At 42.8% G+C, this 18973-nt stretch overlaps 1 protein-coding gene across 1 annotated transcript; it reads right to left on the bottom strand.

Moving 5' to 3' along the window:
* Positions 1–225: 225 nt before the first annotated feature.
* On the bottom strand, positions 226–17727 carry GHITM (growth hormone inducible transmembrane protein). The gene is made up of 9 exons (XM_044420336.1): positions 17674–17727; positions 13210–13379; positions 11390–11489; positions 8502–8613; positions 6889–7030; positions 5089–5197; positions 3261–3449; positions 2589–2766; positions 226–1467 (listed from the first exon to the last, which is right to left on the bottom strand). The coding sequence occupies exons 2-9, from the start codon at positions 13339–13341 to the stop codon at positions 1380–1382; spliced, it is 1050 nt and encodes a 349-aa protein (XP_044276271.1). The 5' UTR covers positions 13342–13379; positions 17674–17727; the 3' UTR covers positions 226–1379.
* Positions 17728–18973: the final 1246 nt, after the last annotated feature.

Below are 18973 nucleotides of genomic sequence, written 5' to 3'. Positions count from 1 at the left end.
AGTTACAGTATTGTATACAAATGCCCCATTTGTTGAATAGAATGGCTGGCTTTGGATAAAAATGTAGTATTACATGACATATATGTGATGTAACACTGACCACCTAATTCTTTTAAATTTTCCTTGAGAAGGATATTTTAGGAAATGAAAATGGCTTCAGTTATTAAAGTAAAATTTTAACCAAATCAAGGTCTTTCTATATCATCAAATAAAACACTGATAAACTGCTGGGCTAGGACTTTTATTGTTTCCGAAACTGGTACAAGCATATATTGGCATGGTAGAAGGAGAATAAAGTCATTGAACTGTTGCATAACAATGGTTCAATAGATGAGTGTTAAAGAAATTACGAGGCTACAGCACTTTCCAAAATAGCTTTTATTCTACCTGATAAATTTTCATACATCTGTTCTGCCAGCTTATACAAATCTTAGTTGCAAAAAATGTGGTTGTTGAATTAAAGGGACACCCCACTTGAATGTCTTTTAGAACTCATTGCTCAGTTGCTCAGGAAAGAAGCCCCTCACTTGCATCTTGGGATAAAATCAAAAGAAACTTATGACAGTGAAGTTAATGGGATTTTGAGTTGGGAGTAGAGAAGAAAACGTTCTAAAATGAAATTTGCTTCCCAGCTTGAGTTTTAAAGGAGTCTGAAATTCCCAACTGGTGCCCATTCAAGAGACTGCCTTTACCATGCCTTATTCACCTTGCCTTAACTATTTTTCTTTTCAAAGAGAAGTTACAGGCTTGATGGTAGTTGTGTAACAGCAGAACAAATACTAGTTAGTAGTTCCCCAATTTTCTGCTGATGTGCAAGGAGAATCCTAATAATTATCCTTTTAAAAATTAGGTATCACAAGTCACAAGTAGGTGGTGGCTACACTCAGCTGTTATCAATATATTATGCATTTCAGCACAGTTAATCGGCTATAAATAGTTTGAGAACATATCTGTTTCCAGTGCCTTCCAAAAAGGCTTAAATGGGGTTCTCCTGGGCTATTCCTATATATGAAGGGAGATTACAGCATAGCATAGAGCTTCACCTTTTCAAAGGAAGGAACTGAACTGATACCTGCAACAAATATACATATATTGAAATTAACTTCTCTGCCATTCACCCCCAATTAGAGAGGAGATGACTGAATGTGGTATGCAGCAATCTAGTTTCCACTCAACTGTTTAAAAGTTAAACAGGAAAATGAGCCAAGTCACATTACACTGAAAACACCTTAAAGGTCATGTCGAAGTGCTTAGAATGTCCGGCTTCTACATGAAAGCTGCTTGTACACAATGGAAATTTTATTAGGTATTATGCACTAAGCAGACAAGCCAAAGTGCCTGATGACCTGCCAGTATGGTCTGCCAAAGGAAGTGGCTCTCTACTTCTTCCTGCCGCCGCCGCCAGTCGCAAGCATAGTGGCCACTCTGATAAAGATGTTGAGCGTGTCCATGTAAATACCCATACACCTGAAACACAAGAGAAGCAGGCCCAAGTTCAACATACCTCAGCAATAAAATAACTGGCCGAGATTCTGCACTGGCCTCTCTCATGCAGAAAAGGACGACCTGCTTGCATTGTAGGAGCATCCGATTCTTATCTAAATTCATTTAGTCTGTTAGAACAGCCCTTGCAGTAAGTCCAAAAAATTACTACTCTATGCTAACTTTTACTAGCCAACCTGCCCACCCATCTTCATTCATGATTCACGGTCAAGAACCAGAGAATTTCATAGCTCTCCCTTGCTTAGCTGTCTGAAGACTACTATTACAGAATATAATATATATGCGCATGCTTTTAAGACTCACTCAGCTGGTGTACTGGCAACCATCTAAAGAGTTACCAGCAGCAGGTGTAACTACTGCCAAACCCAGCCTCCTATTGTGCCTCTTACTTTCTAACTTTAAAAGCCACATAGAGCACAATGACAGTAAACCTTTTACTAAAGGATGCATAATTCCAGCTGCAGAACTGCAGGCTGGTCCAAACCTAGTAATCCGTTACTTTGCACCTCCGGGGAGGTGTGGTCCAACCACATCTGGAGGACTGTAGTTTCCTCAACTCTGGCATAAGGCCTCTGTAAAGTTTGGGCCCGGGAGGGGAAAGACTACTGAGAACTCATGTAAAGCTCTGACGGGGTCAGTGCAGAAACTATTTGGAGAACCTTGGCAAAAGTATCCAACGTTTTCCATGGGTCCTTCTGGCTCTGTCGCTCACTTGTATTACAGCTGGGCTCAAAGGGGCTGCAGGCAATTTGCCATGCATCTGTCAGCCTCCCCTTCCCAGGAGCAGTGTGCCAAGCACACTGTGCGAGGGCCTGCTCTTCACCAGGTGACTCTGTTGCATCATTACACTAGGGCAAGGCCAGGGCTGCTACGGGGGGGAGCACTGGCACTACCGTGTGGATGTGCGCTCCATGCCCACAGGCTTCTCTGCATTGGTGAGCCCACTGTTAGGAGACTATGCATGGATTTCTGGCACAGCAGGGAGGACCCAGAAACAAGCCACATTTTCTAGTATTCCACAAGACTGAGCTTCTCTAAATCTGGCCTGTCAGTTTATGCTACATTTAGCAAAAGGATAGACTTACGAATTGATGGGATCATACTTCTGGAGACCTACACCATACAGCGGTTGAGTCTCTGCACGTTTTACCACTTTCTGAGTATCATAGAGCAGGAACAAACTAAAAAGGACCAAGCCCCCATAAACGGCCACAGAATAGAGGCCAGCGCCAAATGCAGATGTTGGAGGGAAGAACATGGATCCTGAAAGACACACAGAAAGGATGTCAAGAACAAAGCATGCATTCTCTGACTGTGCACATACACTAGACATGCAGAGCTCTTTCAAATGCTACAAACACAACATAATGGAAAGAATTACCAAAACCAGCTCTTCATCAATAATGGGATCACTGGATGATCCTGAATATGGCATGACACTGTTTCAATCTCCCTTTTGTAATGTTTAATTGGAGCTGTCAGATATTTGCTCTTCACAAGTCCTCAAACAGGCAAAGAGAATCAGGTGATTCTAGTCTCAATGTAAGGATTTCTAATATGGTGAGAAATGTATGCAATGCAGGATCTATTTGCACTGCATATATGCTAGGTGAATAGCCTGAATACATAAAGCTCAATGTTAAATTAAATGTTCAATTAAATTAAATGCATAAAAATCCATGTACATATTAACTGTATCAAATACTTTTGATTCTGGGCACTTGAGGCACGTTCTTAAGGTAGCACAGTCCACTTACCAACGGAAGAAGCAAGCACAAGGCCAAAGCCGACTCCCAGAGGGGCCCCCATGTTCAGAAATTTCTCGCTTGGTGCGCACATGGCCACAGTGGAGAGCCCACCTACAATCCCTGCTGTGTACCAAGCCGCTCGGATGAGCAGAGGGCCGCCCAGAAGAGTGAGAGGAGCCACCACAGCACCCATTACACCTAAGCAGAAGAAAGACGGAGCTGTGGTTAATTCCGTGACATATCTGCATGAGGGGCACACTGCCTACAGTCTAGCATTTTCAGTGGTTTGTTTATACAGTGGAATAACCTAGCATCACGGGGCATCTGCAATTGGGATTTTCATGAACTGTTTCTCTTTCAGTGCAGGTGCTCGGTGAACATGTGGAGCCAACACAAACACGGAGAAGATGGGGTGGGAAGCATTGCTTTATGTTCTTCTCACACACACACACTCTGAGCCCAAAAGTCCTTGTCAGTGGCAAGTACTCAAGCCACTAATGTATGGTGCTGAGGCAAGCATAACATCCTCTGCAATAGTCAGAGCACTCTGACTTCTATTCCCCCTACCCTCCTTTATAGAGCAGCTACAAACTGTGATCTATGTTAGATCCAATTTAAATTCTGGAGGTATACTGAGTGGTATAAAATAGAGGGACCCAACATGTTAATGCAAAGGCCCTGAAACAAATTTCATAGCTATGCAATAGTGCCCTCCACTCTAGAACCTTTTATGCTCCCAAGCAACAGTTGATTCAAACATATTTTAAATGTGTGAAAGGCTTTTATTAGCTCTTTATCACAAGGTCTGAGGCAGAAAGACAGAGCGACAGAAAGTTGTCTAAACTCTCGTCACAGGTTTGTGGCTGAGGGATAGCTGAACAAGAGACATCCACATTCCTACCTTGTACACCTACTCACACTGCTGATACTGAAGTTCTCAGATTATGCCAGCTCGACTGTCTAGAGCAGGTATTTATTTCACTGGCTGGGGGCAATTTCCTAGGCTCGAAAGCCTACGGTGCATGCATGCATGCGAAGATGAGCAAGTTCTAGCTGTAGATCCTAGGGCTTTTGGTCTGTTTGGTACTGAAGGGTCGTTTTGGAAGTTACAAGGAAATGCCGCCCAAAGGGAGCAACCAAGATTCCCTCGTGCGCGTGTGGAATACTGTGCATGACCACAGCCCAGTTAAGCACGATCACATCTGTGGATATGTGGCTCCAAGCCACTGTCGTTTGAACATTCTGCGCTTGTGCCCCCACTGTAAAGGTATTCCATCTTTGGCCTGCCCCTGACACTGAACCACCCAAAAGTTCTGCAGCATGGGACACTCATATCCTTTTGTAAAGTCAGGTACTTATTGTCTGCTGCTGTATGGGAAGGTCTATGGAACAGACTAAGAAGCCTCCGTCCTGAACCCAACTATACACAGGACATTAGGACAATGCCAGAGCCACTCTTCCCAGCATCAGGTCAAGGTGACAGGATAAGCATGGAAATGGTCATCCCCTTTAGCCCGATGGATTTCAGCGAACAGTCACCCTACCCATGTCCCGGCAAGTAAGGGAAAAAAGTTCCCACTGCCTTAAGGTTACTCCCTGGAACACTACAACTCATGTCCAGACATTCTGCATCTGGCAGGAGAGCGCAGCCCACAATCTAGAACCAATGCATTGCAGTGCTTGCAATCACACGATTAATACAAGCTAAGACAAGACTTGATTATCAAGTGTGCTTGTGACCACAAGCAGGGATAGAAATATGTTCCGGTGAGGTGAGCTGTTCAGGGGATCTGATGCCAGCTAAGAAAAGACGCACAGGAGATTAGAAGTCACATACCTGCATGCAGCATCCAAGCCAGGTGTTTAGGGACAGGGCTATGTTCATAATCTATAGATCTAACTAACATTCCGGCACCAATCATTGCTGCAAAGGTTGCACCTATCGCCTGAAAAAAATTAATAATAAGCCAATTTTATTAGCTGTTTTATTTAATGCTTTACAGCTGTCTGAAGTTCACCTGCAATATTTATTCAGGGGCTTTCCACCTGCAATATTTATTCAGGGGCTTTCCACAGGCATTAGGAAGCTGAACCGAATTCTGTTCTTCTGATGGGTATCACTGGGAAACTAATGTGCATCTCAATCACCATTATATTTTTAGGTGCGTGCTGAAAATTGTCGTGTTTGGATCAGCATTTAAGCGTATCAACATTACTGGATAGGCTAGCAAAATACCACTTTAGGACACTGTAGAGAGTTACTCAACCTAGAATTGATCTATTGTTTGGTAACGTAAACAAACCCTTATGTAGCAAGACCTGCCATTCCAGGTCCCTGAAAATCATTTCACATGCCATTGAACTCGCTGCACATACGTAGCTTAGTGGCTAACACTTAATTTTTTTATACATCTTGTTCACATTTATGTATGTTCTATTTCTATGACCTTCTACATAAAGACAGCATTTTACTAAATTAAGAAGCATCCAGTATTGTGACTGCTAAACATTAAGTCAAAAGCTGTACTAGAAAAATGTTTCGGACAAAAAAGGTAGAGCTCGGCGATTAGTACTGTCCCCGCCTAACTTTCACCTGTAGAAAACACTTCCATCACCAGTGCTGGAATTTCAGGGCAGCGAAGGGACTGCAGTGATGCAGTGCCCAGCCCACCAGCCCACTATAGTGTGCTCTTACAAAACTCTTTGTTTACAGCTGCGTGATAAGGCAGGGAGCCATGCATGACCTCTTGCCTCCCACCAATGACAAGCAAATTCAGCAGATACACCTCAGAGGCTTTGTTATTACATGGTTCAGTGATGGGAGCCACGGAAAACCTGCCCACCAGCCCCAGCAATATGGACCCCACTCATTCAAGACACCAGGTTACTTCTGGCATTAGAGCCGGCCTGTGTGAGGAAGCCCATTACATGCTTGCCCTTCATCACACAGACAGAGGCCCCGGTAGCAGCACTGAATCCCCCATTCATCTGAATTGTTAGCAAAGCTGCTAAAGAAGCAACTGCCTTGTGTTAGCTGTCAAGTCATACTTGTTCTACGCTTGACTCGCTGTTATTTCATATCCTGCCTTTTTCTCCTTTCAAGGAAGTCAAGGTGACCTACCTAATTCCCTTCTTCCTCTCAATCTTCTCACAATGACGACTCTGTGAGGTAGGTTGGGCTGAGTGCCTGTGACTGACCTGAAGTTAGCCAGAGAGTTCCACGGCTGAGAGGGAACTTGAACCCAGATCTCCCAAGCCCCAGCCCAGCATTCTCAACTATACTTTATCACTCTGAGGCACTCTCTCTGTCACCACCCAACTGCAGAATGGACTGCCTACACCTGCAGAATAGTGACCTGTACCCCTCTCATCTTTTCGCTACTGCAAGCAGAATCAGAGGACGCCCATGTCCTCCACTCTCAGGGTTCCTTGAGCGAAGGAATGCCACTCACATGGGCTTGAAACCACTTGTTCTTTTTAAAGAAAGTGGTCCACAGGGCAGCCTTTTCATCAACTGCACTTCAGGGAGCCTTTGCTGCTTATGAGAAAACCTAACTCCGTCAATGAATAGTGGAAGACTTCTCTTGCAATATGTTCTCTGATGTGTGCAGGTAGATGACACTAAAAGAGATCTTACCAGCCAAGAGCCCTTCATCATCATACCCATCAGAGCAGGAGATCTACTGACGAGTACAGCAGACAAAGCTGTCAAGCCAACACTTCCGGCAAAATACATGTAGGTGGACCGGATTCTGTCTTTCACGTACTGTGGCCAGATACTAGCAACAAACAGAAAACACAAGAACATTCTGTGGAACACTACAGCAAGCAATAATCCTTACTCCACACCCTACCCCTGACACCATATAGAAGGGCTTCAATGCAACAGGTCCTTGACTAGGGTGTGTGGATTTAGTTAAAACCATTCTACCCATGGCTCACATCTTTTGCTCTGTTGTCTTTTCACTGATGGAACTGGCTTTGTTTTGGAATGTATGAGAATTGTATTCCATTTGCTCTAATGTGCATTAGCACAAGTGCCACTTAATACAATCCCCCCAGAAGTTAAAATACGGCCTGCAACTCCGTGGAATCCATGCAATTGTGAAAAAGCTAGGTGCTTTATGGAAACTACTGATAGGTTCACAGGAATTCCAACTCATTTGATTCCATCATGGTTTTTTTCTGACATCCCTGTTGATGACATGAACTTGAAGTTCTGTCCCTTTAGGATACCATGTATTATTTATGGGTAGCATATCAAGTGAACAGTTAAAAAACAGACTGGATCCATACATCATCATGCTAAGAGGAGTTTCACTGAAATAAATGAGACAAGTTACTCATAACTAATTTAATTCCCACTGGTTTCTATAGTTCTTCTTCCTGTGACTATCCCTCTAATTACACAGCACCTGCCCTTTCAGAGCAGTCTTTGGTATCTCAACTGATAAGTCTTTTTTAGATCTGTAGGCAATTACACTGAAATAAATTTGCATGGTAGCTCAGTACTTAGGTGCCTTTTTGAAATACTGCTTTCCAGATACTAACAGAGGACTTGTCAACATTAGAAGGAAAGAGTCTCTGATATTTTATCTCAGTTCATTAACACACCAGAACCAAAATAACCTGAGCAAAATACTAGCATGACTTTAGCAGCAGGTCTACCAGCTGAAGATTAACTTCACTGTCAACAGAGCATTAGCTGTGGAATATGTGCATTAAAATTTACAGGTCAAGTTTTAAAAAAATAAAATACTTGATTATGGTATTTGAAACATTAATGTACCATAAGGCAAACTATTACTTATATATTTTATGTAGTAAAAGAAACATTCTCAAATTGACATCTGCCCCCCCCCCCCACCGTCCCATAATTTCCAGTACAAACAACTGTTTCCCTATTTGACAGGAAACCAATGTACAGCTTTGTGGGTTTTTTTAAATCTGTGCCGATTTAGCCAAGGCTTAAGAAATAGCCACGCTTATTAGATCTATTCTAGTTCCATGTTTCCTGAATCAGAAAGAACCCACACATTCTACCACAATTTCTGAAGTGCCTGAGAAGGGAACAAACATTTTTTGTTATCCCCTAACTCCACATTAGTTATTCTGACTATCTATCTATTTAAAGCTTTCCTAACCTGTCCATCCCTGATGTCTTGGGACAGCTTACAATAGAACTACCTAGTCTTGGTTAAAAAAACAAACCAAACCAAACCTCCAATATACTTTAGGTTTTTTGCTTACGCAGCTTTTTCAATGGCTCCAATCTCATTGGACATCCCCAGTCCATAGTAACAGACAGCTCCAAGACCGACGACAGCACCTCCAGCAACAAACCATCTTCCCAGCCGATCAACTAGCAGAGGAAAAAAAAACCTCAATCATTCTAATTCTTGAAATGCTTTCCTCTCCTCAGTTAGGGATCACACCAAAACAATTTTTCTAAAATTTTGTACTACATGTCTGATTTCTATGAAATACATGCTGAACGGTCAAACCGTTATGTGTTTTGATATGCGCAGCTTGTGATTGGAGATAATTAAGTTCAGGTACAGATAGTAGACAAGCAGATATAAGTCAGAATAATTACAAGCATGGAAGTATATCTGGCTGGCACAGATTTCTACTCACTATACCATACATCACTCAGTGGCCATTTATTGCCACCCATAATTGCCCCAAAGAGTCAGCAAAAGTCAAACAGTTATCAACCTCATGGGGGACTGTGATACATCGACAAATGAGATTTAGATTGGCAGATTCACAAGTTGGCTTGACGTGCATAATCATTTTTAATTTAGATGCTTAGATCCAAAAGCCCACTGTAACATCCAGCCTCTTATGGCCAGCAGTCTACCCAATGGGATCTGTAAGATCAAGCCTCTCTTTACATAAAAAATTTAGGCTGAGCATTTTGAGTTACGTTGAACATAGAAACCTCTCCAGAGGAAAAACATAGGTTTATTTTGATTTTACAACTTAATAGCTAAACGTTCATCTATTAATCTAGCCTTCCTGAAGGTCTCCTCCACACCTGAGATTATCTACATCTGTATATCATTATCACCACAGGACTGAGGAAATTGCTGCAAAGTCTGGTAATTTCACACCTATTGTCTGTCTCATGCTTCAGCGTTGATAGTTTCTTCGAGTCCAACCTTGTGATTTCCATGTGTTCTAGGCTACACCTTCCAGCATTTCTGAATGGTAGCTCTGCTGGCAGAGGATGGTGGGAGTTGAAATCCAACATGTATGGTGGCTGCACAGTTGAGGAAGGTTGGTTTAGAACTGTACAGACTGATCATCTCCTGAATTTCGTTGGTGCATTTCAGGATTCAACATGTATTTGCAATATTGCAATATGAACTTGCAAATATGAATGAGTAAGATTTGGAATCTTGGAAAGAAAGATTCCAAATTATTTCTTTTTGGATCTGTTTTGAATGGCAAGCATTTCTCACTGCATACATGATAAAATTATTTGCGGCATCACCTTCAGAATCACTTCGCACGTGAAATCAGGTTTCTTCTGCAACCCATCTAGGCTCCCCTCTCCCCCACTCTTTTGCGCTATAGGAATTGTGTTTTTGCATTGTTCCCTAAGGGACTGCAGTTGGCGCAGTGATTTAAACCACTGTACTGCTGGGTTGGTTGATCGAAAGGTCGCCGGTTTGAATCTGCACAATGGGGTGAGTTCCCGTTGCTCCGTCCCAGCTCCTGCCAACCTTGCAGTTCGAAAGCATGCAAATGCAAGTAGATAAAAAGGTACCACTCCGGTGGGCAGGTAACAGCATTCCATGCACTTCGGCGTTTAGCCATGCCGGCCACATGACTACGGAGACTGTCTGTGGACAAACGCTGGCTCCCTCGGCTAGGAAACAGAGATGAGCACCACCCCCTAGAGTCAGGCATGACTGGACTTAATGTTAAGGGGAAACCTTTACCTTTATTCTTTCCTAATAATGTATTGGGTTTCAGTTCACAATTCTTCTGGTTCATGGTCAAGTTAGGAATGTTTTTTAAAATATGTAGTATCTTAGCAGTTTTACTATCTTCAGTTTTACTCTGATTTTTGATATTAATAATTCATGGTCACTACCAGTCTGCTCCTGGTCTTATTTTGGCTGTGAGAGTACAATTTCTCCACCCACTTCTTCCAATTATGTGGTCATTTGATTTCTATGTTGGCTGTCTGGTGATTGTCATGGGTAGTCATCTGATCAGTCGTCTGAAGTATGTATTTGCAAGGAACAAATGGCTGGCTCCATCATTCCTCTGGTTGTTTTAACCCCTAGCTAGGCAACCTCTCCCACAATATTTCATCCTATTTTGTTTCCAACTTCTGTGGTCCAGTCACCTGCCTGGATGACTGGATGTCTTGTTTTGGTGCATTAACAATTTCTTCTTGGATGCCTGCATAAAAATGTTTTTCGATATCTTCGCCGCCGCCTCATCTTGATTCATTCTGGATTATTTCATCAGAGGACTTACAAGGTAAAAGATATTCACGAATTGTCCACCGTTGCCTTCTTTTGCACCGTATTAAGAGGAGCTAGCTTGAGCATCACCACCACTGTCTGTGAAAGATTCTCTGCCACTGTTGCCTTCAAACTACCATGGCTGCCCAGCAGCTGCCCTTCAGGAGTTTCTCTGCCCCATCAACATTAGAGAAATCCATTCCCTTCTGCTGATGGTGATGATTACTCCTGAAGAGGGTGGACACATCTTAGTCTGGAGCTTCAGCATTGACCATTCTACCTTGGGTGACCCTGCAGAGACACCAGACTAGTGAGAGCGATCGGCCTGCTGGAGGCACTGTTCTCAGCTTCTCTGACACTCACCACACTGAGCTTGCGCATTCTGATAATGAATTAAAATGCTTTTGCTAGAAAACCATGAATTACATTTAGAAGACACTGCTTGTATTAAATGTATGTCTCATTTTTAAACAATTTTCAAAATAAAGTAATTTAAAAATTAAATCTGTTCAAGTATGTCTCCTTTAAAATAGATGGTTATTACAACTGACAAGTGAAAATACAGAGGTCATCAATTTCTATTATCCTGGTTTTGAGCTTTGCTTTCCCTGTTATTTGATAGTCAGAACAAGGCTGAGAGGTGCATGCCCTTACTTTTAAAAGCTCTCTCCATCGCTGGTTCAAAAGCAGCTTCCTTAATTTCTTGACCAGTTCTTCCCCGGCGAACAGCCATCCTAGTTTTGGTGGCATACCCCTGTTACAAGAAAAATTAAGAAGAGAGTATTTTAGATTTCTATTATGTAAACACAGCTAACGAATATTCCTCTGGTCACCTAGGGGAAAAAACACATAATACTATGGCAGTAATAATGTGACACAGGAGTCAGACACTGAGAAAAAGTGACTGGAGACCAGAGTTTTCTTTGGCCATCTAACACATATAAAGCTAAGAGAAAACACATATACCAACACTCAATTCATCTTTTAAAAAAGGACAGGGGGCGGGCAGCACTGGGAAATTAAGGGTGCAGTCTTGTGGGGAACTGCACAAACCCCTGAATCAGGAGGCTAAGAAAGATGGGAGGAGTGGAAGATGGAATTTTTGCCTCATGCCGTACTTTCACTAGATAGGCTTCGTTGTCCATCTTGCTGGGGCATGCCAAACGGGGAGGGAGGGCAGCTGGAGAAGCATCAGGACAGCCCGTACCCAGGCCTCCCTAGTTTTCCACTCTCTCTACCCACTGAACAACTACCTTTCCCACATCTGAGGTTGTGTTCTCAACTTCGGAGAGGCAGCCAGCAGAGTTATTTCTGTGCCAGCTGCGAGGCAGAAGCGGGCAGGATTCTGATTCCGAGCTCTGAGGTTCACTGACCTTAGAGCTGGGAATCAAACATATCCGACAGCCCTTTGGACACCGCCTACAGTTGCAGAATTGCTCCTTAGGTGATTAACGTAAAATAGCACTAAGCAAGCATAAAGAGCAGTCTCTCTTTATAATCCCAAGAAGCATTAATGTTTACCCTAGTAGGTAAGCAGTTTCAAAGAATATAATAACCATGAAGAGGGCACCTTCAAGTGCACCCTCAGTGGCATGGAGCCCATTTCCCTCTAATGGTATTATGCACAGCTATGGAGTGCAAATGATGCAGTCATGTAAGCAAGGCTTTTCTCATATGCCTTTCTTACCTGATCATCTCCTGGCCATTAAGAAAGGGACTGCCCCCAGCTCAGCTGGCTGTGCTGCTCACGTGAATGCAACATCCACGTGATACTGCACCAGAGAGAAGCAACATCCGTCCCAGTATGGAGGCATGCGAAACAGGCCAAGAACAGGATAGATTTTAGGCTGCTTATGATGAAGCTGCATCACTAAGCCAGTTGCGCTGCCATGGTCATTATTCACACCATGCAGGGCCACAGCTGCTCAACAGAATGTCCTGGATCAGATCTTACAGAAGTCAGGCTTTCTCACCATGTGAACATATGCACGGGAGCCTCAGGATAGTGTGCTTCCTCCTGTTTTACCCACCAGAAAAAGAGACTGAAAGCTCCTACTTTAAAACCAACCAGTTCCCTCTTAATGTCCAAATGTGCACAGATATGACTTGTTTAAATCAAGGTTAGTGAATCAGGGAGAGAAGAGGAGGGCACACCTAAGTCTGTGTATTTTCCTGAAGCAGAGCAGTAAGTCACCCATCCCCAAAGGCCCACACTTTGGTTTAACTGCAAACAAGCAGACATCTTCCGTATCTCATTGCACACTAAGCAAAAGATACCCAATAGCTAACAGCTCAAAGTCATACCATTGGGTATTAGGAGACAGAGCCATGCTAGGTTATAAAAAAACAAATGCTAAATTATTTACAGCACATCACAATTCATGTAAAAATGGAGTGACATGCAATGAAAGCTCTTAAAGAGGTAAATCAATGAGAAAGCTCAAGGCACGGATTAGATTCAAAAAGAGACCTACCTGATACGGTTGCAAAAGCCACTGCTTCGTCTTCAGAGCAGAATTCCGCAACGCAGGAGATGTCTGAGTGAGTGCAGGGCGCAGACTCCTGCACGGGAGAGCCCGAAGGCACACCAGCCTTGCTGCCAACATGACTGCACTGTCACGTCAACGTCAATGGCTATTCCTGCCTGTAATGATACAAAAGCAAGAGAGTGACTTCCACAGCCCAAAGGTTGGAGAACAGATCCACTAGAGCAGTCAGGCTGCTTCCTAACATCACCATAAAAAAGAGCAGTGATGTATGGAGGCACCAAACATCAGGTGAGTTAGCTCTCCAAGGCCTCAAGTTCAGGTCTTGTTTTTCGCCTGGACATGCCGGGTATTTAACACAGGGGTGAACAACTTGTGGCTTTCCAGATGTTTTTGCCTACAGCAGCCAATACTCCTCATCGTTGTTTATGCAGCTAGGGCTGATGGCAGCAGGAGGCTACAAGTTGCCCACCCCTAATTTAACATTTAAGCCAGGAACTTTGCTATGTTAATCATGTGCTCTAATATTGATGTAGCCCATGCCTGAACATAAGTTCTAAAAGTTGAATGAGAGAGCAAACTGTTTTGCATGATAGAAAGTTCAGTAAGACTACTTGATTCCTTTTGGAAGGAGGGCAGTGATTTCTCTCAGCCTGGACCTCTGGAGTTTGAAATGAGGGGAAGGCAGAGAAACGGTTGTTGTGTTCACCAGAATTCAGTCAAGTCTGAAAGCAACTGACCAGTATGAAGAAGGCACAGAGTTGGATACTTCCAATGGCTCTATCTCCAGAGTCTGCCGTAAGATCCTAGGATCAACATCAGTTGCCCCAAGGCCAAAGAGAAGCTGTTGGTATGTTGTTCACTTTGCATGCAAGAACTGATCTATCATGCTTTAAAGCAAGTTGTTCCACAATGCACTTTTCATTTAATAATTGCATGGTGTTTATCTGAAATCTTTATCTTCCAAATTACTTGTGGATTGTGGTTTCATCTCATAAGCCCAATTTCCTGTTTGTCTGCTGTAATTTAATAAATCTTGAAGCCAGGGAGACTGGAATCGAGATAATACTCTCACCAGGCACCTTCACATTTGAGTTTCTCATGCTGTTAGACTAAATCAGAAACACAGGAAGTGCATGCAAAGAATCCTCTGCTAATGAAAGCACACATCCTCTTTCAAATCGGAATGCTGGTTGTATATACTGTGTGGTAGGTAATGGCCGATTCCCTCTGGTGATATGGTTTGCTAGCAAAAGAACTGGGAGCACTATAGCACAAGTACAATGATTGGTTTGTGAGTGTGCACTGCACTATTCACTGCAGAACGCACCTTTTCAAAAGCTCCATGCAGCTAAACCTTTGGTGTCCTTGATGTAACAGATACCAAATCAGTAAGCTGTTTAAGTAGCTGTAACTTCATTATTGCAAAAAAAAATGGACAAGGATTGGATGAATGTGTCACTAGTACATCCATCCTCTTTAAACTTAACACTGTGACATGGTTGATAATTATCATTTGATATTAAATCACCATCAAGGCAATCTTTGATTTTCACCCTAAAGAAACTAAACAGGCAGTCCTATGCATGTTTAGGGAGAAAGAAGTGCTACAACTTCCAAAATGCCCTAGCCATGCATGCTGGCTCAGGAATGCTGAGAATTGTGGGACTATCTTCTCTCCAATCTTACATGGAATTGCACCCTAAATCTTGAAACAGCTAAAATCATAAGCCCAGATGCTAACAAAAGACAAATTCAGAATTAAACTGAGGACAGCGGCAACCATTTCCACACATGACAAGTTTTCTCCCTTCTACACTTCTTTCCCAGATTCTAGGATTCAGCTGACTGATCTCTAAAAATGTATTTTGAAGATACAGAAAACATCACATAAGGGGCTTTTTTTAAAGCAACATCAACTTAGCAGGAATCCCGCTGTGAATGAGGCTGAGGAAACAATTTCATAGTAGTGGTGAAGGGGAAAAATGCTTGTGCTTGCTACTCCAATAAAAAAACCCAGGGAAATAGCTTTATACCACATTTGCTGCAGAAATTTGGTCCTGAATCTATTACAAATCTTATAACAGTTGGCAACCAACTGTGGGGGGGGGGGGAGACAGACTGATGATGAAATCCATGTATAAGTTACAGTTCTATACATACATACCTGGGAGAAAATCCCAATTTTAACAAGAAAAACAAGATTTTTAACAAGAAATATGTTTCATAAGCTTTTTTGCAGACTGTATTTTTTGGCTTCTCCAAAGTCTTGGGGGGAAAAAGAGAGAGTAGATGCAAAAGACATGATGCAAAACCAAGTAACAATGCTTGGCCCTGTGCCCATTATGAGTTATCATTCTGTAATAGCAAGCTACTATGCTGAGTCAAGTGGTATGATGTCATAATGAATAAAGAAGCCATGTGCGTGAATGTCTCTTATCTCAATTCTCAGAAGAGGCTTTTCAAGGGATATTAACAGGGGCCGAAGCACCTACTTAGAATCAAGAGTGGAGCACTAATATTGTGGTGATCTAATAAATTGATAATACATCCAAACACCTTTTTAAATAAATCACTTATGGATCCAATGCCCAAATCAGAAAGCCCTGTGGTTCCATTTGCACCATTATACATTTTGCTTTATATTCTTTTCAAGGCTGATTATGCCAATCGGTAAGGATATTTTGTTATCTATGTAATTTGTATAAATTTCAGTGCTTAAAACTAAACCAAAACCACCTATATATTTCCGTTCCTAAAATCCCAAATTATTTTCATTAGTTTTCACTATGGTTTTATTCTGCTTTAAATTTCTCTCTTGCTCTGTGATGTTATACTATATTATTTTATTTCAAGTAGTTATTATTTTTAATAGATCCGCTGTGAGGCACTAGTCAGAGTCCTGGACTAGGGACCTGGGAGATCTAGTTTTTAGTCTGTACCTAGTCATGAAGCTTGCTGGATGGCTCTGGGCCAGGCATTTATTCCAAGCCTAACAAGGCTGCTGGGAGGGTAAGATGCAGGTATGTAAGCGGGTGGCTACCATGAGTTCTTCACAAGAAAAAAAGTACAAGATACAAATACAACGCACTATTACACTGCAGTTATACCCCACTTTTTTCCCCTCTTGCAAAGAACCAAAGGTGGCTTCTAAGATTCTCCTCTTCTCCATTCCATCCTCACAGTAAAGACTCTGTGAGGTACGTTAGGCTGCGATTAAATGCCTAGCCCAGAGTCATCCAGTAAGTTCCATGGCTGTGTGTGCACTGGAATGCAGATCACAAACTTGAAAAACCGAACCCAGCAGACAAGACCCTATCCAAACTGGAAAATCCTACGAGGCAGGAAACTAAACCCTTACAGTTTGGGGGAATACTTGCAAGAGTACCCCTCCCAAATGCAATCTACCCAGACACTATGCTCAACCTTTAGGGCCTTCCTATGAATATCAAGTCCGTGACTCAGAAAGTGGCAACAAAGCGGGGCGGGGGGGCTTGTCACTGGTGGCCCCCATTCTCCAAATGACCTCCCTGCCACCAACCTGGTATCTTTTCAGTACCAGGTTAAAACAAACCTTTATGCTGAAGCTTTTAAAGACACACTTGATTATCCAAGGGCTTGAGGGTATTAGCTATCCCAAGTATTTTTTGTTTCTAATTCAGAGAATTGCTCTTCACTGTATGTCTTTGGCTTCTTTTAAAGTTTCTTTGGATGAGATATTACAATACGTGATTTTATTGTACTCTTTTATGCACTGCTGTAAGCCAACCAGAAAGCTTTGGCTGTGGGCTGCTACAGAAATGAAATAAATGATGGTGGTGGTGGTCAATAATTACACTATTGTTACACAACGGCTATTCTGAATGTAACATAAAGTGTTGTACAACAGAATAGAGTCCTACACTTGGAAAGGGCCTAAAAGGTCACTGAAGTTCAACCCCTTGCCCAATAGAGGCCTCAAGCTCCCACCTAGATCCTAACCTGGCCCCTGCTTAGCTTCCGAGATTAGGCAGGATCAGGCACTTTAGACTACATGAATAATATATATTATTATATATGTGATGTGTGTGTATAGACCGTACTGAGACCTCGGAAATGGACGGTATATAAAAGTTTTAAATAAAGGTAATCACATAATAACAAAATAAGCAATACCGAATTATAACAGCATATTGTGCATTATGTAATAACTATGATTACGACAGCGGTGGGCTACACAGGCTCCCCCCTCAACGCACACGCCTCTTCTTCCCTCGGGGGGCCCTCTCTCGACAGCTCCGAGTGGGGCGTGTGGAAACGATGGGGCCTCACGCCATGAACTGCGTTACCCCTGCAATGCCTTCTGCCCAAGCATCGTAATGAAGCAGGAGCGGGCCCGTCCGGATCCGGGTCCGGGTCCGGGTCCGAAGCCGCCCTCCGCCCGCCCGCCCGCCGAGCCGCGACCGCACTCACCTCCCAGCCGCCGGCCCCGCGTCAGTGGCGTACTTGCCAACGCAAAGCCCGCTGGGAAGCGGGCGGCGCCACGCCTCCGCACTCTATTGGCTCCGCTCTGTTCACGTGACCTCCGCGCTCCCCGAAGAGAGGGCAAGACAGCTTCGCCGCCACCATCTTGGCTGAGGGTTGTTTCTCTGCCTAATCGCAAGTGCAAGAATCTTCTGGACGTCCCCTCTCGCGTGACTAGGGAGGGTCCTCCATCTTGCTTTCTGGTAGCTGAAGCGAAGGCTGCCATGTTTGGTGTGGTCACTGGAGAGCGCCCCCTTCCCCCCGCGCCGTGCAGGGCTGGGTAAATTTCTAGAGCTGTTTTGATTCAGACGCGTTTCTTTGGAAGTAAATTCCAAGCTTTTCCCCCGATGGATGTGTACGAATTGCTCTTAACGTGAGAGAGCAGCAGGAAAATATTTTAAGGCGCAATGCTTTGCATGGCTGCACTGCCCAGCAAGTCCTACAATGCCCAACATATCCCTGAAAATTTCACATATGCCAGGCCTGTAATTGACAAAGCTGTAAGAAAAATTTGTAGATTTTAAAAAATCAGCATTCGGTCCATATTTTTAAGCACATGGTACCTAAAAATAAATTGTTTTTTAATTAAAAATCGGATTTTAAGCTACTTTTCTATTTAAGATACTTTATAGCCCAAAGGTTATTCATGAAATAAAGATTAGTTTTTAATTATGTAGCATGAAGCTGTATATTCATGCAATGTTTAATTTTTTTGGTAAGTGAATTCAATTAATCCATTCACAATGTCATTCTCTTCCAGAGGTTTCTGTATGATTAGTAGGCAATTTTTCTGTCTAGAAGATACTGTCACAGGTACTTGGTTTTACAGTTCTGAATTTGAGACTGCAGAGATCACATGCCTCTTCACAGCAAACATAATATAAAGCTACAGAACTGAGAGAAAGACCTTAATCTCATTGTTTCTTTGCAAATCGATGCACACAGAAACTACCCCTTACCTCTTACTTGCTAAGTTTTTAAAAAAATGCAATGAATAGAAGAAGATTGTTAGGAGTGAAATAGATCTGCAGAAAGATCTAAGTGTGAGGCAGAGGGCAAGCAATATCCCACCAGTCTTCGGATCTTTTTGTGTACAGCCTGAGGTTTATCATATTATTTTTCCCCTGGAGGAGAAAGCCTGTAATGGCAGCATGCTGTAAAAGAGACCGTTTGGGAATACTTTAATGAAGTTTCTTTACTTAGAGGTAAGGCAGGCATGCGTGCAAATTAGGTAGAAAACTATTATTAA

This window comes from Varanus komodoensis, unplaced genomic scaffold (genome assembly GCF_004798865.1).
Source record: "Varanus komodoensis strain SLA01 unplaced genomic scaffold, ASM479886v1 scaffold11, whole genome shotgun sequence".
Classification (NCBI taxonomy): domain Eukaryota; kingdom Metazoa; phylum Chordata; class Lepidosauria; order Squamata; family Varanidae; genus Varanus; species Varanus komodoensis.
Note: the sequence above shows the minus strand (reverse complement) of the source record. Positions and strands in the feature narration are given on the sequence as shown.